General features: G+C 37.6%; 2 protein-coding genes across 2 annotated transcripts in view; both read right to left on the bottom strand.

Moving 5' to 3' along the window:
- Positions 1-2564: 2564 nt before the first annotated feature.
- Positions 2565-3518, bottom strand: LOC145675332 (baculoviral IAP repeat-containing protein 7-B-like). The gene has a single exon (XM_081745731.1). It carries the CDS (start codon positions 3516-3518, stop codon positions 2565-2567), a length of 954 nt encoding a protein of 317 aa, XP_081601857.1.
- A 7214-nt stretch (positions 3519-10732) lies between these two features.
- The window catches only part of LOC145676100 (uncharacterized), a 46682-nt gene continuing 36870 nt past the window's right edge, over positions 10733-20544 (bottom strand). The window contains exon 2 of the mRNA XM_081746988.1: positions 10733-13086. Coding sequence (XP_081603114.1) covers positions 12837-13086 — 250 coding nt within the window. The 3' untranslated portion in view covers positions 10733-12836. The remainder of the gene's footprint in view (positions 13087-20544) is intronic.

The raw sequence follows: 20544 nt of genomic DNA on the forward strand, positions 1-20544 counted from the left end.
ATATTGCATCCTTTTGTAGGTAGCTTAGTAAGAATAACAAAGGAGAATGTCCAATTCCTTTTTTTTGAAGTAAATTGATATTCAAATGATTAAAAAAATATTAACTTTAACCTATAACAAAACATAAGAAAGGAAAATGGATAGTCAGTTATCTCCAAGTAAATTGATAATCAAATGATTAAACATTAATAACTTTTAACAAAAATATAAAAAGGAAAATGAATACTCAGTTATTTCCAATGCGCAGGTCCTTTCACTTCTCTCACCTGGGCAGGTTCTGCTGTTAGGCTTCTGAAAGGAAAGGTCTGAAACGAAAACTTCTCACACACAAAAATAGTATAGATTGAATCCGGGGACTTGAACATGTTCGTAGCGTCCCATCTACTTATTAGTCGAAATTTAAAGAACTTGGTAGTTAAAACTTTACTGGATTTAAATAATAGTTACATTGTATCTGATTATTAGGTATAGTAACAAAGGAGTTTAAATAAGTTCTTAACTTTGTGGTTCATATTTTTCAGCTTGTTGGAGTATACGTATCATCTTTTGCTCGAAGAACGCAAAGGAAGGAGAAAGGAAGACTTACGTCTCCAAAAACAATAAGGGGAGGACTCCTGTTACGGGGTAAGTACTATCTCCCTGAATTGTTAGTGTATTATTCTTGAAGCATGCGTTTTCCAATTTCTTCACGTCAAGTTACCAATTCGTTCTACAAGTGAGTGTTAACACAGTTTAGTGCTGAACTCGAGTGCAACAAAATCGCAGTTCGTATCCTGGGAGTATCCCATACCGATTTTCATTATCACTGAATTAAGTGAGAGCCACAATGAAAGATAGTGACCAAAGTCGTCGTTAAACAGTGATACTAAGAAGTGCGTTTTGCATTACCTGTGAATTTAGTAAGTGTTTCCCTAAGGAAAAAAAACGATGTTGTGTGCGTGTCACTCATACAAAACGTGCGTGAGTCGTGACTCGATCTCCGACTTATCTGTTTCCTTTCAAAGATGGATACAATTGCGTAAATGCCAATAATCACCGGAAATTGAGATCATTTTTACAACGATATTAATTTTGACAGGACTATTCCGGATCTCGAACTTGGGACCCCTAGTGTAGGTAGGGATGATATGTGGTAAACTAGATGTATATTGCAAGTATTTGATTCTAACCTACTTTCACATAACCAGTTCGAATATAACTTGAGCTTGTGCGGAGCGATAATTTAGATATAGAATAAAAGAAATGATCCATCGGGGGATCGAACCAGGAATCGTTAAGAACCAACTGCTCAACTGATACTACGGTGTCTCCCAATCGTGATAATTTGTCTGGTAACATTCATATTATTTGTTTTGTTGCAATTTTGTTCCCCTGTTTTTAATTGTTTCTATATTTTCTTTCATTGTAAATGTTTGTGTATTCTTCGATGTTGACGCTACGCGCCACATCCTGAGTTCTTGTTAGCAGCTGGATTCACTTCCGTCACCTGATAAGAGGTGATTTGCTTTTAGTTTTAACGCTGAATGAGAGGCGGGTTTTGAGGAAGTATCCGCGAACATTGTAAGAATTTGCATCAAACCAAATGATGTTCGATTAACTTTTAAAGTTTGAAAAAGTATTACTTTTGTTTGATTATTTATTTCACTTAAAGTTATAATTACCGTTACGTTCTTATATTTATATCCTAAAGTTTGTCTATCACTCTCACGGATTATCTGACTTAGCGTGTGTCAACGGTGCTTGTGCGCTGTTGTTATGTGGTGTTTTCCACCTATAAAACAGGGCCGCTTATGGAGGTGGCCAAATAAATTTTGAAAGTCTCATGACTTCTAGTTATTAAGTCTTTCTGTTTGACCTAATTACAAGTTTAATCTGAGTAGTATTAAGGTATTTTATACCAGATTTAGTGAAAACAAGTTGACAGAACTCGAGTGTTCTCAATGTATATTATGCAACTCAGGAGGGTGTTTAACTTTATCATGTTTATCTAACTTAATGTCCATCGAAATGAAATAGACACAAATGAACTTACTAGTATCAATTAAACATAATAAAATCCTAAGATGCGAATTCAAAAAAGAAGAACTAAAATTAATATTTAAGAGATATTGTAACACTTAATCAGTTACTACTGTATTACTTCTATATCTGATATCATTATACATCAATTTATTTTTATTTTATTTTATTTTTTTATTTTTTATATTTTTTTTCATATATATATAATCCTTCCCGCCCAGACTTCTCAGAAAAAAATAAAATAAAATAAAAACTATAGAGCGATAAACCTTAAAGTCTTCACAATTAAATGAAATCAAAGAAACAATACTTAAAAATTACAAACAATACTTAAAAATAAAAACAAACCAACATATGAGGAGCCTGGCAGGCGAGGTGAACAAATGTCAGGCATAATATATAATGTAATAAAGAGGAAGCAAATTCAGGTAGCAGATATATGGACAGCACTTACTGGCCGGGAAGAGTATATACAAAAGAAAATTTGAGGAACAATAATATGTAGCAAGTAAGCACAAAGCAAACACAAGCGGGCCAACTACCCGTTAGGGGATGTAAATACGAATCACTGACGTAATTTGTGCCCGACAGGCAACGCAGTGTGTAACCGCCAGTCCACAAGCAACACAGGTGGCGGCATGATTGCATGGTCGGAATACTAGTTGGACTTCTTCGAGTAGGCAAATTTTACACAGGGAATTCTGAGGGGAGGGGGTGTGATCGTTTGTGGTGTGGTCGGAATTTTCAACAATCTCAGTAGCGGCGACCGGAATCTCAATATCCAACAAAACTACTGGTTGTGGGGGTGGTTGGGATTGATCTTGGGATGCCGTCTGTAGCACGCGATTTACAAAATCGTGTCCCTTATGAAGTAAAAGGAAAGCGCAGCGGGGAGCGTAACGCGCGTGTTCAACCCAGGGGTCATCGGTGGGCTCCCATCGATGAAGGCCCTGACCACAGAAAAAGCAGATAGTTTGGTCTCCCTTTTTCGCATAAAAGAAACCGGCTCGGCTTAATGCCTGTGGAGTTTGAGCTAGAGCAGGGGGCCACAACGAAAATGATTCTAGTCGCTTTTCTTCGAGAGTGTAGTGAGGATATTTGGGTCCATTTATTGTGATTTCTGAAGTACCTGCGATGTCAGGGGGTTGCCCCCATGAGGATGAGAGACGTTCTGGGCGGGAATTGGGCATATACGTCCAATGATAGGGGCCACATCCGTCCTTACCCTTAGGAAAATTTTGTAAGAGCGGGCAAGAAGGTGAATACTGACGATGCAATTCATTCGGATCATCCTCTAGTTCAAAAAGGCCGATCTGCAAATTACAAAATATACAAGCTACTCTATCTGGTTTGCAGAGGAAATAGAATCCAGCGCGTGCTAACGAAGCGGGCGAAATAAAAGATACCGACCAGCCAGTAAAAGTTGATAATCGAACAGTTTCATCACGGAGAGCATCCATGGATGGACCAGGCGCAGATGGTGTGGATGTAGGCTCCATGGTGGCTAGAGGAGGAGACAAAAAAATAAGATAAATTAGTGTTCCTAAAAGAAAGAGATCTGGAGAGAGAGAGTGATATGGAGGAGGGGATAGGCGCCCCTCTTGTAGAACTTGTTGTAAGTATTATCCTATTATAATGTATTTATTAGGTATGCCAATGTTCGTTGTTTGATTGCGTTATGTATTTTATAGGTTTGGTTTTTATCCAGTAACACTTAAGTATCGTGGCGGCGATTGTTGCTGATAGTATGGTCGACGGCGAGCTCATACTAGAGCACGTCTACGCAGTGTAATGCCAGTTAAAATAACAGACAACAGTCCGATGACCAAGGTAATTACCATAAATATGATATTAATGATAAACATTGTCGAATAATCTGTTAACATAGGTTCTGAAGATGGGAACCCTGAACGAAGGGTACATGGGTGACAAATGAAAGGTACAGCCTCATTTGTTATGTCTTGAAGCCATTGCACAGGAATTAGTTTTACAACTCGTGCTTTCTCCACGTGATGAGTAATGCAAGGATAAATAGATTGTTGTACAACCCCTTGTAGTGGCACAGAATATCTACAACCAAGATTTATCAGAAAACTGCCATAATCATCTGGGGACATCATATTTGGGATGTCCGTTTCTGGGCATGAAATATGAATCGACAATCCGCGTCGGGCAAGAATCGTGACAGTATTGAAATTTAACCGGTGAAATAGGTCAACAGACGGTAAATATTTGCACTTCAGAGGACAATTGTCTCGAGTGGCCGAAGAATTTGAGTGCAGAAGCGATAGGAGACAAGGTATTATCGAGAATTCGTGCGGTTGAAATTCACGGGCTAAACAAATGGTCTCCTTTGAAAAATCACAGTCTACGGTTTATTGGACGGCCATCGGGTTACTATATGTTGGATAGGTAGATCCACATGACAAACTTGCTTGCCCCTTTGGAAAGGAATAATACGCAAATGTTGGAGTTGTAAGGTGGTTCCGCGTTGTCGTAAAGGGATTTTAATAGCCATGATGACTTGTGTAGGCGCAATGATACATTCACTAAGTTTATACGAGTAGAGAATCGAAATATCTGATGGGGGTATGACTAACTCATATGCTGGTGACTTAAGCCGTTGTTCTAATTCATAAGTCAAGTTAAAGAGTAAATCAGGAGGGAGTAAGGTAGGGGTGATAGAATTGGTTAAGCATGTTGCAACCAATTGATCCCAAGTTTGAATTTTATGAACAGTTCGTAAAATTTCCAAGGAATCATGGACGCATGTTGAGCTAGTCTCAAGTTACCAAGAAAGGTTTGAAGCTGGGTATTAGTAATCCAAGCTTGCTTAACGTGGACTTTCGTGACAAAGACGAAGGCATAGCCTTGCTGACTATGATCTTGCATGAGGACTTCTAGATTATTTTGAGGTAGTTTGTTCCAAATGTTTTTTCCATCAGGGGGTACGAACGACTCGTACAGGAATTCAAGGACTAAAGGTAACGATGAATCATAAAGGATAACGTGCGGATCACTGTCTGTAATAACGTCAGAATGGGCAAGGGTCGAAAGTTCTAGGGCATGCGCCTCACTATTAGTAAGCAATTGTAACGTGATCGCTGCTAGTCATAAATTAGTAGTACGAGAGGGAGCTGGGGAATGTCGGTCCTGACTCGAGGAGGGTTCCTCTAAGGGTTGGGAGGTAGATGGAGGGGGGTTTCGGAGAACCGAGAATACTCGAAGACAAAGTGTCTTATAACACCAAAAGAGAATAATTCCCGAAATTGTTATCCCAATAACGGCATAAAGTAGTGGCTCTGTTATATCGTGAATAAGGCCTTGAGCTTTCACCGGCTGGGGGTAAGTAAGCAAAAGTGGCCACAGAGTGCTCTTTAAACGAAGGGTCATATAAATTATGCATAAAGTAAGAACAGTATTCCATACGAACAGAATAGTAAGGTACGGTCTGCCACTGATATCTGATACTTTAATTGTTTGGGGAAGTGCGATGGGGGTTAGCCTATGAGATTGTAATGGCGGTTCATAGTACGTTACCTTTACTGACCAATTTCGGTTTAATGTCGCATTAAGGTCGGCGAATTCCAATTCACCTAAGAGATTTTTCGGTAATTTAAGAGCCTCTAAAGGTAACCAAGTTAAGGGTAGTAGGCGTTTGACTGCAGGATCCATGATGGAGTCCTTGGGGCATGGGAAACGGGGAGGAATTCGTAATTGAGGATTAATTTCCAATGCACATTTACAGTGTAGACTAATTTTGAGAGACCCAGGAGTAAAAGGATCCTGTTTAATAATTTCACTCTTGTGTGGGCATGTCATGGTCATTTGACGGGGAGGGTTAGTAATAAGATATGTGTCTCCATTCAAGGGAGTGATGATGGGTTGTACGTGTGGATGACAGGTAAATGCACAAAATTGATTGATTTCCGCGACCGAAGATGTTTGCCACAAATGATAGATACAATTCGGAGCTTGAAAGGATGTAATTGTTATTTCAGGGATTTTACAAAGTCCATCAGGTCTATTCAAACACGTGATAAGATCGTAATCGTTAAAATAGTTTCATATTCGGAATTAGTAGCCAGTAGGGCAGGTTCATGTATTACCTTGCACGTTTGATTTTGGTAATGAAATGGTAATGGAATCAAACGGAACAATTTTATGGGGTGAGCCCCACGAATGATTGGAATTTTGGCAATCAACGTCACACTGTTTCCTACAAAGTGGCAAGTGGTTGTACGTAAATTATAGTAGCGAAATATTTCTGATTGTGGTATAGCCAATGAATATCCTCGCTTCTGAAGTCGAAGAGCTAATACCTGTAAATCATGCGCTAATTGTTTGGGGTTAACTGCTGTTAATGACATACTTCCCTCGATGCAAGCAGTGTGGATGTCCTTATGTTGTCGCTCGTATTGGAGCGTAGCAAGGAGCTTGCTTAGGGTGAGAACTTGCACTGACAATGCGGTATCATGATTACGAGCCACTTGCTCGATTACCCTATTCACTGCTTTCTGAAGCGATTTCACTTTATCCTGTATGGAATGTACAGCATTGTTCACTTGGGTAGAAAAATTTCTTGTAGAGTCTCGAGTCAATAGAATGTTATGATGACCTGAATGTATTTGATCTACTAATTGATTCAACAATTCGCTCATTTTTCTTTGACTTGTAACGTAATTTTGGAAAGTACTTTTGGAAACAGTGTTACAACACCAAGAGAGGAAACTACCAATGAAATCTAAACCACGTTTTGTTTTATCTGTTCGAAATGCTGTGAGGGGTTTGGGTACAAAACCTCGCGGCGACAACCTCGCGGACCAAAACCTCGCCTGGCCAAAACCTCGCCTGGCCAAAACCTCGCCTCCCAAAACCTCGCGGCCCAAAATCTCGCTAGGCCGAAACCTCGCCTGGCCAAAACCTCGCCGCCCAAAACCTCGCGGGACAAAATCTCGCCGGGCCAAAACCCCGCCTGGCCAAAACCTCGCCGCCCAAAACGTCGCGGGCCAAAACCTCGCGGGGCCAAAACCTCGCCTGGCCAAAATCTCGCCACCCAAAACCTCGCGGGCCAAAATCTGCCGGGCCAAAACCTCGCGCCCCAAAATATCGCCATACCCAAAATCTCGCCTGACCAAAATGTAAATGTTCCAACAGATGATAAGGATGACGGTATAAAAGACGCTGTTTCAGAAGAAGTATCACGGGTATTTGACCAAGTCCCGCGATACCATATGAAAATTCTATTTCTGTATTAGAGGATTTCAATGTGAAGGTAGGGCGACAGGATGTTTTTAAACTGTTATAGGGAAAGAAAGTCTGCATAAGGAAAGTAATGACAACTAACGAGGTTAGTTTCGTGAACTTTGGAACATCGAAAAACTTAAAATTTTAACAAAAATCTAATAATATTTATGAAAATATGAAACAATATATGAGTTTTTACGAAGTCCCTTGATTATGTCCTATAGGTTAAAGGAGACGTAGATGACCAGGATGAAGGAAATGATCGAATAAAGAAAGTGGGAGGAAACGGGAATAACCCGAGAAAGCCCAAGCACACGATGTTTTGTATCTTATTATTATTATTATTATTATTATTATTATTATTATTATTATTATTTGTAATGTGGAATTGCATATTAGGAAACAAATTGGATAAATTTTAAAGAAAAGTTTCATTCGCGGCGAGGTTTTGGCACGGCGAGATTTTGGGCGGCGAGGTTTTGGCCGGCGAGATTTTGTCCCGCGAGGTTTTGGGCGGCGAGGTTTTGGCCACGCGAGGTTTTGGCCCGGCGAGATTTTGTCCCGCGAGGTTTTGGGCGGCGAGGTTTTGGGCGGCGATGTTTCGGCCGCGAGATTTTGTCCGTATACCTTGTGATGTCAAGAAATTCTTGCTGCAATTGTAAGTCAGTGATCTTTTGGATCTGCTCAATTGAGTTCAACAATGTACATGAATGTTCAGAAGCATCTCTAGTCTGATCGCAATAACCGGAAGTGAACGCTTGTTGAATAGTTTGGAATTCATCATGCAACTGAGGTAAATTGTATATGGGTATGGTATAAGCCAATATAGCTAACTTATGATAGGGTACCTGAGAAGTTAGTAGTTCCCAAAACACTCCTGCATTAGCAAGTACAGGAAGAACGCTTTCCTGGTTGGATAGTGGAAGTAAGGAACTTCCAATTCCCAATATAAAAAAAAGATAATGGCGAATTAACATTTCTCTGAAAGAAAACAATAAACAGAAACAATTATATAGGATAACATATCGCCGAGAAATCCGGCTTGCGGCGGTATGATAATAATGCCTTATTTATTTATTTGCATTGGTCAATCAGCTATTTTATCAAATCATCAGGGATACACTTAGTATTAAGGAAGTATAGTAATCACGTATAGTCTAACCGTGGGGCTTATCTACTTAAGGGTTCCTTGCCTTAAGGTACGAGTTAGAAAGAAATGTATTCCTCTTCCAAAACCTCATTCCAGGTGACGGGTCTGGAGGCAACTCGCAAGTGGAGGGTTGAATCGCTTGTTCCCATTACCAGGAAAATGCGAAAAGCGAAACTGTTGTGGAAACTAATCGCGAAAATATATCTTATACGAGAAGATAGTAAGATTCTAACTACAGAAACATTGAAAACAATTTATTTCGGATTGATCCAGTCAATTCTATCGTATGGAATCATTTCCTGGGGTAATACCTGTTATGCGAAGATAGTATTTACAATGCAGTAGAAAATGTTACAAATATTGTTATCAGTTCTGTTTCATACACCAAGAAGACCACTGTTTCAGAAACTTAAAATATTACCATTGCCCTATATATACATTCTCGAAACATCATCATTCATACATGTGAATAAAAGAAACTTTCAACTCAATTCGGACCTACACCAATACAACACAAGAACAACGAATCATATTCATATACAAAATTTCCGTCTAACTGAACTCAAAATTCGTTACACCTCATAGGAATAAAACTTTATAATAAATTACCAGATCGTATCAAACGAATGCCAAGCTTGCAGTTTAAAAGACACCTCAAGTTGCTGTTACATAAACATCTTTTCTATGGTTTAGATCAATATCTTCAGTGTGATATTTCTTTGTAATATAAATATTACGATTTACTTGAATTTTGAAATATATAAAATAAGGTACAATTTATATTTTCTCTAAAAATGCACTTTTAGTTTTATTGTTTCGTATATATTTTGTATTACTATTATATATATTGTATTATTATATAATATTTTTAAATAACTGTATTATTAATTGTAGCGTTTCTCTTGTAATTATTATTATTATTAATTGTAACCGTAAATGTATCTCTTGACGAAGCCATGAACGCTAAGTTCTTACGGCGGAAAATGAAATAAATAAACAATTAAATAAGTCCAGAAGAAAATAGAAACTTCTATTTCTTCCAAATGAGGATCCAAATAAAAACAGCAGAAAATTTCAACATGACCTAAGGGCAAGTTACCTCTCACACGATCGTTAAGTAAGGTCGTGAGTTTTAGATCGTGAAATGCAGATTTACTTCAGTCCCGTCTGAGACAGGCATTAGGTTTTCTTTTCTCGACGTCATTATAGTCATAATCAATGCACTTTATATTTAGTGTTGGCTCATCGTTGTACTATTTAAACTTTTGATGCGCTAAGCATTGTAATTGAGTGCATTACGTATGTACCATAGTTCACTATATGTAACTAGTAAGTAACACTGTTGTTCGTCTAAGTCTTTGATTTAGACACTGCAAGGTTACATGCTATTATCACGCCAGAAACAATCGTCAGACTGACTTGTTTTTTCCCCTCCTCTCCGTGCTCCTACCCAGCGGAGAGGCTCACAATGAAATATGTTGGTTAAAGCGACGTTCACCTGAACGATTCGTTTATAAGTGGTGTGTCCTTAACGGTGACGGAACTGTTGGTAACAAATGTCGGTCTAACAGCAAAATGTTTTTTCTTTTTGATCCCAAACAGTTAATTTACTTTCGCCGATTATAGCGCCATATTATGCATTGACGGAAAAGTGTTGATGAAACCTTACATAGTTTGGGCCGTAGAATTCAAATCGGCAATCAAAAATTGGGGTTTCCATTTGCATTTCAAAGTTGACCCCACCCCAGCTCCCAGGGGGGGGGGGGTCTAGAGGGGCGAGTTTGGTTTCTTCAGATTTTTTAAATATTACTAAACGAGTGTTTTGTTTTTGTTTTTCTATTCGAGGTTAAGTTCTCGAGTTATTCCACCGTTTCTACACTTTTGATTCACTCTGTATATATATACACTAACAGCGTTTTAAGTTGAAATACTCTGAAAATAACAAATAAAACACAGTTCTGACTAGAGCAGAATGAAATTATTAAAAGCTATACTTACAATGTGTTACAGTTTCAAGGACCTAACGTCCTCTTCTTCAGGCAACAGGCATCTTCTTCTGTATCTGGTGAAGAGGACGTTAGGTCCTTGAAACTGTAGCACATTGTAAGTATAGTTTTTAATATATTTCATTCTGCTCTGGTCAGAACTGTGTTTTATTTGTTACTCTACTTATCCAGAGCCATGCAGTTTGTTTATTACTTTGAAAATATTGAATTCTTTTAGGCACTACCCCAATTGTCTCGTTCCTGTAGACCCTAGAGAGGAATGGGACAGACTGAAATTATATTAAGAAATAAAGCAAAGTGGCGAGAAATACAGTATATTATATTGCTATACTGAAAGTGATTAAACAACATTGTGCACTACGCTATCACCCTTCTAAATATTTCAGTTTGAGAATAAGAATAATAGTTCTGCCAATAAAGGTAAGCAGGTATCTTACCACTTTCCTTTGTGACAATAATTTTGCTTTTTTTTATTAAATCAAAAAATAGGGTCAAAGCCGAAAATTAGAATTAAAAAGAAAAGAAAATACGCCAACAAAGCAATGCACACGTTATTGTAGTCGAGTTCGACTTTTCTGGGACAGTATACAGCGAATATGAAAATAAATTGAATTACAAGAAGACAAGAACAATCTCTATTCTAGAGATTACTGTTTAATGGATGTTATATGCAGAGAGGTTAAGGCAAAACGAATACGAAGACTGCACACGTACTGTTGCCTTACCCATGACAGGATAAGTTAATTTCAGAACTATATTTTGAAGCTCAACAGAACTAGTATCTTGCTGTTTACGAGAAACAAATTTAGAACATCCGACTCTGTTACGCATCCTTTTCACTTCGCATCCACTGCTCTAAACATTTTAGACAATTCCTACATAATACACTACACACTTTTTGACGTACAATTTAAGAAATATAATATTACAGTTTTTAACATTCACATTAATGTTTTCCCATCCTATTTCTTTCATTGATAGATCTACATCACTAACAGAATTACTAAAGGATATCACAACACACTGTTCTCGAGAGAAAATACTGTCTTCGATTGAGGACTCTGAATTTGTATCAACCTTCCTATTACTTGTTGTAAATGAATTCTAATACCGACATCTCTTTCGCTTTAGCTTTGCAAAGCCTTCTTGTTTGGTTTCATCTTTTCTGCAGTTGCTGTTAGTATTCTTGTTCGGCCACTACTATTTATCCCACGGTTGGTTTTATTAAGGGGGGGGTAGGCAGCCTTCGGATAGGGACGGATATTCTGAGTGGTTACTAACGTAGTGGAAGATATTGCTCCAAAATATAACAAATGTAGTTTCTTGGATAGCTAATGTAAGCGAACTTTGAAGCAGAAGCTCTGATGAACCATGGTCCATACCCTTAGATGTGCCAGCAACATTCCGTGCGGTAAGGTTGTCTATAATTTTCGTTGGTGAGATGGTGCGTTTCTGTGCAACGACGGATTTGGATGGTCATTTACTGAAGATATCAGGTATTAGTCTTCTATAAAAGGAACACTGTTGAAAGGGTATTTTACAGCCTTTTTAAATTCAGATACGATATTCTATTGTGTCGTAGCACAGGAGTATACCCGTCCTATAACTCATCAATAAAATGAGGAGAAATAGTTTTTTTTTCCTGGATTATTAATCAGCCAGTCATTGCACACCCGATTGTAATGGGTCTTCAGAGGTCCACAAACCGAAACTTCCAACAGTTGCAGTTTGTGACTGCAATTCGGAGAAAATGTTCATAACACGCCATTTTGTTAAGCATTCTGTACTTCAATGATGTTCACGTGGTTTTGTGATGTTAGAGGAGCAATATGATTGGATTTTCTTTCGAATATTTTGAAATTTGGTTAATGTGTTCTAAACAAACACCAAATATCTCAGCAATCATCCATCCAGTGATCCTTGCTATGAGGTGGTATTTTCTTCAGGAAGAAATCCTTGTACCCTACTCTCGAATATAGAAAAACTGGAGGAATGCTATTCCTAACGGCATTGAAGGTACATAGGACTGTCACTTGTAGAGCACGTTTCGCTCAAGTTACCTGTCCGACTTCTTTCTGTCCTCGTGAAGCTATCACACGTAGTGTTATGTGTACGGTACTAAATCCAGTTTGATCACAGATAAAAGTATACTTCAGAGTGATGTTACATTTCTTATATGCTAACTTCAAATTGTTCAAAAAGTCGTCCACGTTTTGCTTATTGAAACTGGTACTTTTTGATAAACTTTTGATTCCAGAGATCGCAGTGATAACTGAGGGGGGTGCTCCATAAAACCATTAAGCCAGCCATATTCGCACTTTTGTGCACAGTTTAAGATTCCGGTATATTCTTCTTCAAGGCATTTTCTTATGCGTAAGTCAAAGTTCGTCCGCCCCTCGTTCTAAGCACATAGTTCATCTTACTTGCACTAAGGAGAGTTTCCCACAAAATAGATTTTCTTGAAATATTACAGAATCTCTATTTGTGTCTTCCTTGTACTTTTTAATATGTCTAGCAAAGGCTGATTTCGATATGTTGTGTTCTCTTGCTACCTCTTGTATACTTTTCTTTTTCTCTATTACTATCTTTACATCTTGCAGAATATCACTGTTTGGTGATTGTATTTGGTCTAGGTTTATCTTCTTCCACCTGCGTGGCATTTTCCTGAAACAGATGTGAAAAATACTAAATAAATATAGCGTTAGCCAAGCGGAAACACATTAATTATAATAAAGCTACCTAATGTTTTCACACTTGTGAGTAGAAAGGACTGGGACAGTATCCGAATCCTCCTCAATTCATCATGCCATAATCCTCCCTGTATACCCACTTTTACTACTGTCTTTATAAAGCTATGAACTCTGGTATTAGAAAGATAAAAAAATATTCTAAATATACTTTCAATACCTAACTCTCTACTCTTATATTAAATTCTCTACTACCTCTTCATATTCTCAAATATTTTTATAATATACATCTCACATAATAGTTATCAGTGGTGAAGGAAAATTTGTCTTTGCTTCTAAAACCTTGTGCACGTTCAGCACCTGGTAGCAATGCTCTTTAAATGTTGCCACTAGATCTGCTAGCAACCACTATGACTTAACACAAATCACCAGAGAGATATATCACTGTCCCACATCTCCAACTTTCCCAAACCTCATACTTTTCCCCTATATTTTTGTTCCCTCCCTGATACGGAATTTTATAAAAAGTTGATTATTTGAAAGTGCCAACAGGGTACATATTTGAGCAAAATTTTACTTCCGGCGTTGATGGAATCGGAGAGGAGTGGATGATGAGGACTGAGCATTCCAGACGTATTTGAGGCAAAGTTTTTCTACATGGAACCAAATGTATGGAAAAGTCACGCGAGCATAGAGCTCTGGAGCAGAGCTCGGGAGTTTGATGTGGTATAGAATTCTGAGTGTGTGATGTTCGAGAACCTTAAGTTTTTGATAAAAGCGGGTAGCTGCCGAAACCTAACGGTATGGCCGTAACTAAGCACAGGTCGAAGAATGACTATATAAGTGCTTAAGGGTAGCTTTGCAGAAATACTCCAGGTTGTGCGAGTAAGTCGTTTTAATAGATTGAGTCGATTATATGCCTTTTTCTTGATGTCCTGGACATAGTCTTTCATCTGAGGTATCTATCTATGGTGAGTCTTAAGTATTAACGGTTTTGGAGATTCTAAGACGGTTGTCGTTAAGAGTGATCGAAGTAAGTGTGAATTATTGTAAAATCTGGAGAGTTTCTTAGGAGGCAGAAATACTGTAGTTTGGGTTTAAGCAGCATTGGATTTCAGTCGCCGTTTATTACACCACAGAACAAAAGTGTGTATTATTGGTTGTAAGGCGCTGTTTATTTAGTGAATAATACGGCAAATTGCAAGAAGAGTTGTATCATCAGCGTATGGAAATAACTGAATATTTCGTGGAGGAAGAGGTATATCAACAACATAAAGTAGATATAAAAAGGGTGAAAGTAAAGAGCTTTAGATATGCCTGAGTGCATAAATATGATTTGATATGACTGTTGATTAATGTATTCGTAAGTACAGTGGCCAAATAAGAAATTGTAAATATAACGGATATATGCGATAAGAAGGCGAAAATGTAGCAGTTTTGAAAGCAAACCCTAAGGCTAGTTTTAGACGGAAGCATTTATCGTAGCATTTCTCGTAGCAAAAGTCCTATCATCGATACCCTACCGTGTAAAGTAGCAAATGCTATAGCATTTCCCATGCTATGGCATATCTTGTCGATAGAACGTGCTCTATTTCGTAGCATTTTCGCCAGCATTTCAGCTCCGATTGCAGCGCCGTGGTGTGTTAAAAGGAAGCGATATATTTTTGATTTTATGTCAAATATCCATGCTCTTTGTTTTGTGTGGGAAATTGAATTGTACCGGTAGTAAAGAAAAATGAGTTGGAGTAGGGATACTATTATTATGTTGATTAAAAAATACGAGGAACATCCTATTTTGTTCAAAGTTAAAAGCGTGCAGTTTCACTTTACGGATCCACACAGAAATCCATTAAAAAAAACTTTATCGTTTCATTTATTGTACCTTCAGCAATCATTTCTGAGGTGTGCTCTTGCATTCTCCGGTGCAGGTTCACTTTAACACTACAGTACTCGCATGAAATTGTTGCAACATGAGTGCTCGCGCGGATTACAATTGTAGTCCATTTGATAAATATATATATCTTAGCGGTTATTCAATTGGTATTCTTTACATTATTTTTGTGGGTTTTCACAAGCAATAAAGAACACATTTCAGTGCAAACATTTTGTTTTTTTAATGCACAAAAAGGATTAGAAGCCAAAATTTTAGAATGCGTATGCAGTCTACTATATTTTTTGTAAATGTTCGTTTATTTTCTTGCTATTTGATTAAAAATCGAAATAAAAGAGGAAATTTGCATTTAAAGTGTTAAAAACTGTTATAAAAAATTAAAAAAGTTGTTAAATTATTTGCAAGTTTAACTTTTACACTTGAAAACAAGGTCAAAAGTAGGCAAAATTTGGGTGTTTCAGTCATAAGAGTCAGTGCAAAGAGTGTGCTGTAGTCAGAACAGATCCACTTACTGCACCTGAAACATCTTTTTCGGGTACTCTTGTTTCTTCATCTTCCACAAAAAGGTTCGATAAGTTCCTTAGCCACAGATTGCAGGAAGTCTCTAAGGTTGATCATAGCATCATTGTTATTTGCTTTGAAAACAATGAGAGCGTTTACTTCAGCAACGTTTAACACGTGGAAGAAGAGAGTGAGTGGCCATCTTTGCGAATTCCTGGTTGTATCACACTGGCGACACAATTTGTCCAATATGTCAACTCCAAATTTATTTTGTTTTATGGAGTAATAACTATGCAGTGTAGATATGATGTTATGACGCTGTGTTTGCGTATTTCTTGGATGCACTTGATCAATATGCCATCTGGTAATTCTGCCCTTTCCAATGTAAAATTTTCCGTAAAACCTGTCTTCTTGGATAATACTGTTCCTTTCTTCATCTTCTATTTCTTCCAAATGTCACTACCACTTTCTTCAGAGTCACTACTCGACAACATCGTCCTCTATTTCATCTTAGTGTTCTATCCTCAAAACACTTTCATCGTCACTTTCAGTTTCTGTTAGCCACTGTCGTATCTGTTCTTGCTCTGACATTTTAAACTAACATAGATATCACATATTTGAGCGAATAATGTGAAATAATAAATACAAAACGAGAACAGTTAAAACGTTAGCCAGAAAACAACCTATCACGTCAGTACTCGCACGGGTTACAATAGTAGTCCATGCGAAAATAACAATCCGTATAACATCAGTGCGTTGACCTTGGGTGCTATAAATCGACTAATGGTGTTCTAGAAATGGGGGAGGAAGGTAGACGACTGCTCAAGGTCACAAGTGTTGCCAACCCTCAGATACCAGAAAACTGAAACCCACTGGACTACAATAGTAATCCGCGCGAGCACTGTAGTGTTAACAGGTGGCAACGTGTAGTTTTACTATACGGATCCATAGTATAAGTAGTAGTAGTGGTAGTAGTAGTAGGAGGAGGAGGAGTAAGTAGTAGTAGGTGTATTAGTAGTTGCTGGAGTAAGTAATAGTAGTAGTAGTAGTAGTAGTGGGACGGGTTAGAAGCCCCGAAGGGGTTTGTTGGGTTCTGTTCTCGATACAAAATGGGGAAATTACAGACTTTCCAAAATTTTATGGCAGCTTATTGAAGATTACGTGCATTTCAGGTTCGACTTTAATTTCTATATTTCCATGTAAATACGCATTTCAGATGTAATTGCACACCATATTTCCATTACTTATACACTACTCTATTAAAATATTAGAAATTTCTTCTGTAAATTTTAAAATCTATGGATCTGTATAGTATAACTGCACCATTAAAAGTCCTTTGTATCATAATAAGCTTATGCAAAAAAGGGCTTTGGAAAAAATAGTGACTGAAATATCTGTTTTTAGTTTTGGAGCCATAATTGCGCTGTTCTCCAGTGATTTGTTTGCTACGTCACAACAAAATGCTTATCAAAATGCTACTGTGTAAAACCATAATATACTTTTGATGCCATAGAACATTATACGAGATTTTTGGCAGCACATCTGCTACGAGAAATGCTACGATAAATGCTTTCGTCTAAAACTGGCCTAACGCTACACGTCAATAAATGCCTTCTCTAAATTAAAGATTACCAGACAGGATGGCTTCGTGGTATGATACTGCTTATGGATACAGTTGAGGAGACGCAGAAACTGATCGTTGATGCTAATTTGTGGGCGGGAGCCTGCTTGATGGTGTTGTAAAAATGGTAATGACAAAGATGAACATGAAGTCATTTGAGGATATTTTTTTCCTAGGATTTTGGTGAAGATTCTGTTGAGCTGTACCGGACGGTATTCTTGATTTTAAAAAAGAAGAGAAATTTGGATGATTTCTAAGATTGAGCAGTATTGGTGGACTTTGTCTTACATATCGATAGATGTTATTGATTTCAGGGTCATTATAACATTTATGATAGATGACATTAGTGATTTGCGTGGTAGAAATGAAGGTAGTGATTTCTTTGTGAGTAGATATGTTGGGTTGAAGATGATTATGTGGTGAATTGAAGTTGAAATGGTCTACAGCATGATAATAAAAATGCTAAGTGAATGATAGAGGTGTGAAAATCTCCTATAATTAGGAAGCAAAGGTTTTAGATTCTTCTTGGTCTCTGTGCAATTCCTGATCGTGATGTAAGAGAGGATAAGAGGTTTGGTTAAATTTACCAGCTAATGCGTTGAAACGCATCTAATATTGCGAAGGGTGTGATATGGCAGAAATTGTGTTTCAAATTTTAATCCATTGTCGTAATTTATATACGTTAAGATAATTAAACACTGTTCGGTGGAGAGCTCTATGATGCTAAAGAGCTTCGTGGTTTCCAGTGCAAACATATTCTGTATAGATTTGATGTGAGTGTTTAACTAGACGAAAGTAGCGTGGCGGAATTTTAGGATGGTGAGGTGATATATATATGCGGTTTGAGAGATGAACTGCTCAATTGCGAGTTGAATGATTGGTGGTAAAGATAAGAGTGGATTAACCCTTAGAATACCAAGCTTACAATGTTAGGTAAAGTGAGTTATTTTGACCCGTTCCTGCTTCTTGTAAAAAATATATATATCAAGTTTCATTCAGGGAGTTAAAATTTCTAACGTACAATGAAAAGGGCAATGTACCTGATGGTTCTTTATATTACAGTACATTTTATACGCAGTATACACTGTCAGAGGCGGCTCGTGATTCTTTCAAACAATACTTCAATTATAGTACGGTAACATTAGAAATTTATACATAGAAATACGCTGTCTTTGTTAGGAATACATTCTGTCACACATTGTATTTTGATTACACCTGACAGTCCTTGCCAGTGTTGGGCAAATTTCAATTGAATTAACAATTAACAATTAATCTGTAAATTAATTGTTAATTGCAATTGACAATTGATGTAAGTAGATAATGGTTAATTGTTGATTGCAGTTGGACATTAATAATGGAGAATCAATTGCAATTAATCAATTGATTGAAATTAATTGCAGTGGAAAGTAATTGCAATTGAATTCAGTCATTCAATTGCAATTGAAATCAATTGGCAATGATTCAATTGCAATTGATTTCCACAGCAATTACTTTCAATTGATTGATCAATTGCAATTGATTTTCACTGATTAATTTTCAACACTGTAGTTCAGAGAGGGCGTGGGACAATGAAAACTTTGGCCACGACCAATTGACTCACTACCCATCGTGACCCATGACCCACCGTGACCCACTCTGACCCACCACACACCATGAACCACTCTCACCCACTGTGACCCACAGACCCACCAAAACTTATTGTTTTCAACTCTGATCCATGATTAAGGCCTTTTCTCTACTGACTAAAGAGTTTAAACTTGTAATAAAACAAGCCTATGAAATTATCACTCATCAGAGTTTGAATTTCTACAATCAATCGCTCAAGTACCGCTCTATTACAATAACGGCGGATCTGACCTTTCTAATATAAATAAAATAATGAGTTTGTTTGCGTCTGTCTGTCTATCTTTGTGTGGTCCTTGGACCAGATGAGTTGACCGAATCTTTTCAAAATTTGGTCACGGGTAGCTTGGTCTAGGGTCCAGATCAAGACGGAGAGCTTTTTAAAAATTTCGAACTAAGGGGGTCTCAGGGGGACGTTTTCCGGGAACGGCCTAGGGACCAGACAAGTTGACCGAGAGTAACCAAATTTTGGTCACGGGTACCTTGGACCAGGTCGCATAGCAAGGAAAAGCGTTTTTGACAAAATTCGAACCAGGGGGTATCAGGGGGGCGTTTAGAGAGACATGTAAAAGTAGTAGAAAATGACCGATATTAGTGTCGATTTTATAGTTTTCGCAGTCGCTGAAATCAATGGTGAAACTCCGATCGCATTAACTTCCAAATTCACCCTATTCGGCTGCGGGCCGGGGGTCAACGGGGAGGGGATACCGAAACGTAAAAGTAATCCAAAATTACCGATATTAGTGTCAACTCCATAGTTTTCACGGTCGCTGAGATCAATGGTGACACTACCATTAGCGATGACTTTCAAATTCTTCCACCGTTGTATGCGGGCCTTAGGTCACCAGAGGGGGGAATTCCGAGACATGTAAAAATAATCGAAAATGACCGATATTAATGTCAAATTCATAGTTTTCGGGGTCGCTGAGCTCAATGGTGATACTTTCATTAGCGATGATTTTCAAATTTAGCCACCATTGTATGATGGCCGGGAGTAGTGATGGGTAAATTCCCGGGAAGATATTTTTCGGGAATATTCCCTGGGAATATTCCCGGGAAGATTCCCAAAATGGGAATTTATCCGGGAATTTATGTACAATCAGAAAGAAAATTGCATTCTATTACTATATTATGATTTCAAAGTGGAATTAATTTTTATATCACAGCATATTATTACTGTTGTCTCCAGAGGATTCTTTAAAATGTATATTCTGAACGGTACTATGTTACTTCATTAACACTTTATTATATTTAGAGAGTACGCATAAATGTATATTTATTTACAATATGTTCTATCAATTAAATATGTGTGAAAAAATTATATAGTACGGTATGTCCTAATTCTTTTAAACCGCTAAACAGTTAAAATTTATATGTAAGTGGATTTGCTAAACTTGACTCTACTACTTATATTATAAACACATTAAATTTATAAATGTTATAAACCAATTAGATTGGGTAAATACCAGAAGATACATGTCTCACAAATTTATCAACATTTGCGCATACATATAAATCTCGGATTGTTATTCTCTCACACTGTTCACAAAATTTGCGAGATACTTACTTATCTTTATATTTTAGCACGTAACACTGCCATACACGACCTTTCATTCTACCTATTTCTCGAAATTCACATGTAAGAGAAGTCCGAGTACCTCTTCAGAAATTAGTGTCAGAGATAGTGATTGGTAAATTCCCGGGAAGATTCCCAAAAATGGGAATTTTCCGGCAATTTATGTAGGGCCTACAATCACAAAGAAAATTGCATTCTATTATTATATTATGATTTCAAAGAT

This window comes from Thermobia domestica, chromosome 18 (assembly GCF_964235325.1).
Source record: "Thermobia domestica chromosome 18, izTheDome1.hap1.1, whole genome shotgun sequence".
Lineage (NCBI taxonomy): Eukaryota > Metazoa > Arthropoda > Insecta > Zygentoma > Lepismatidae > Thermobia > Thermobia domestica.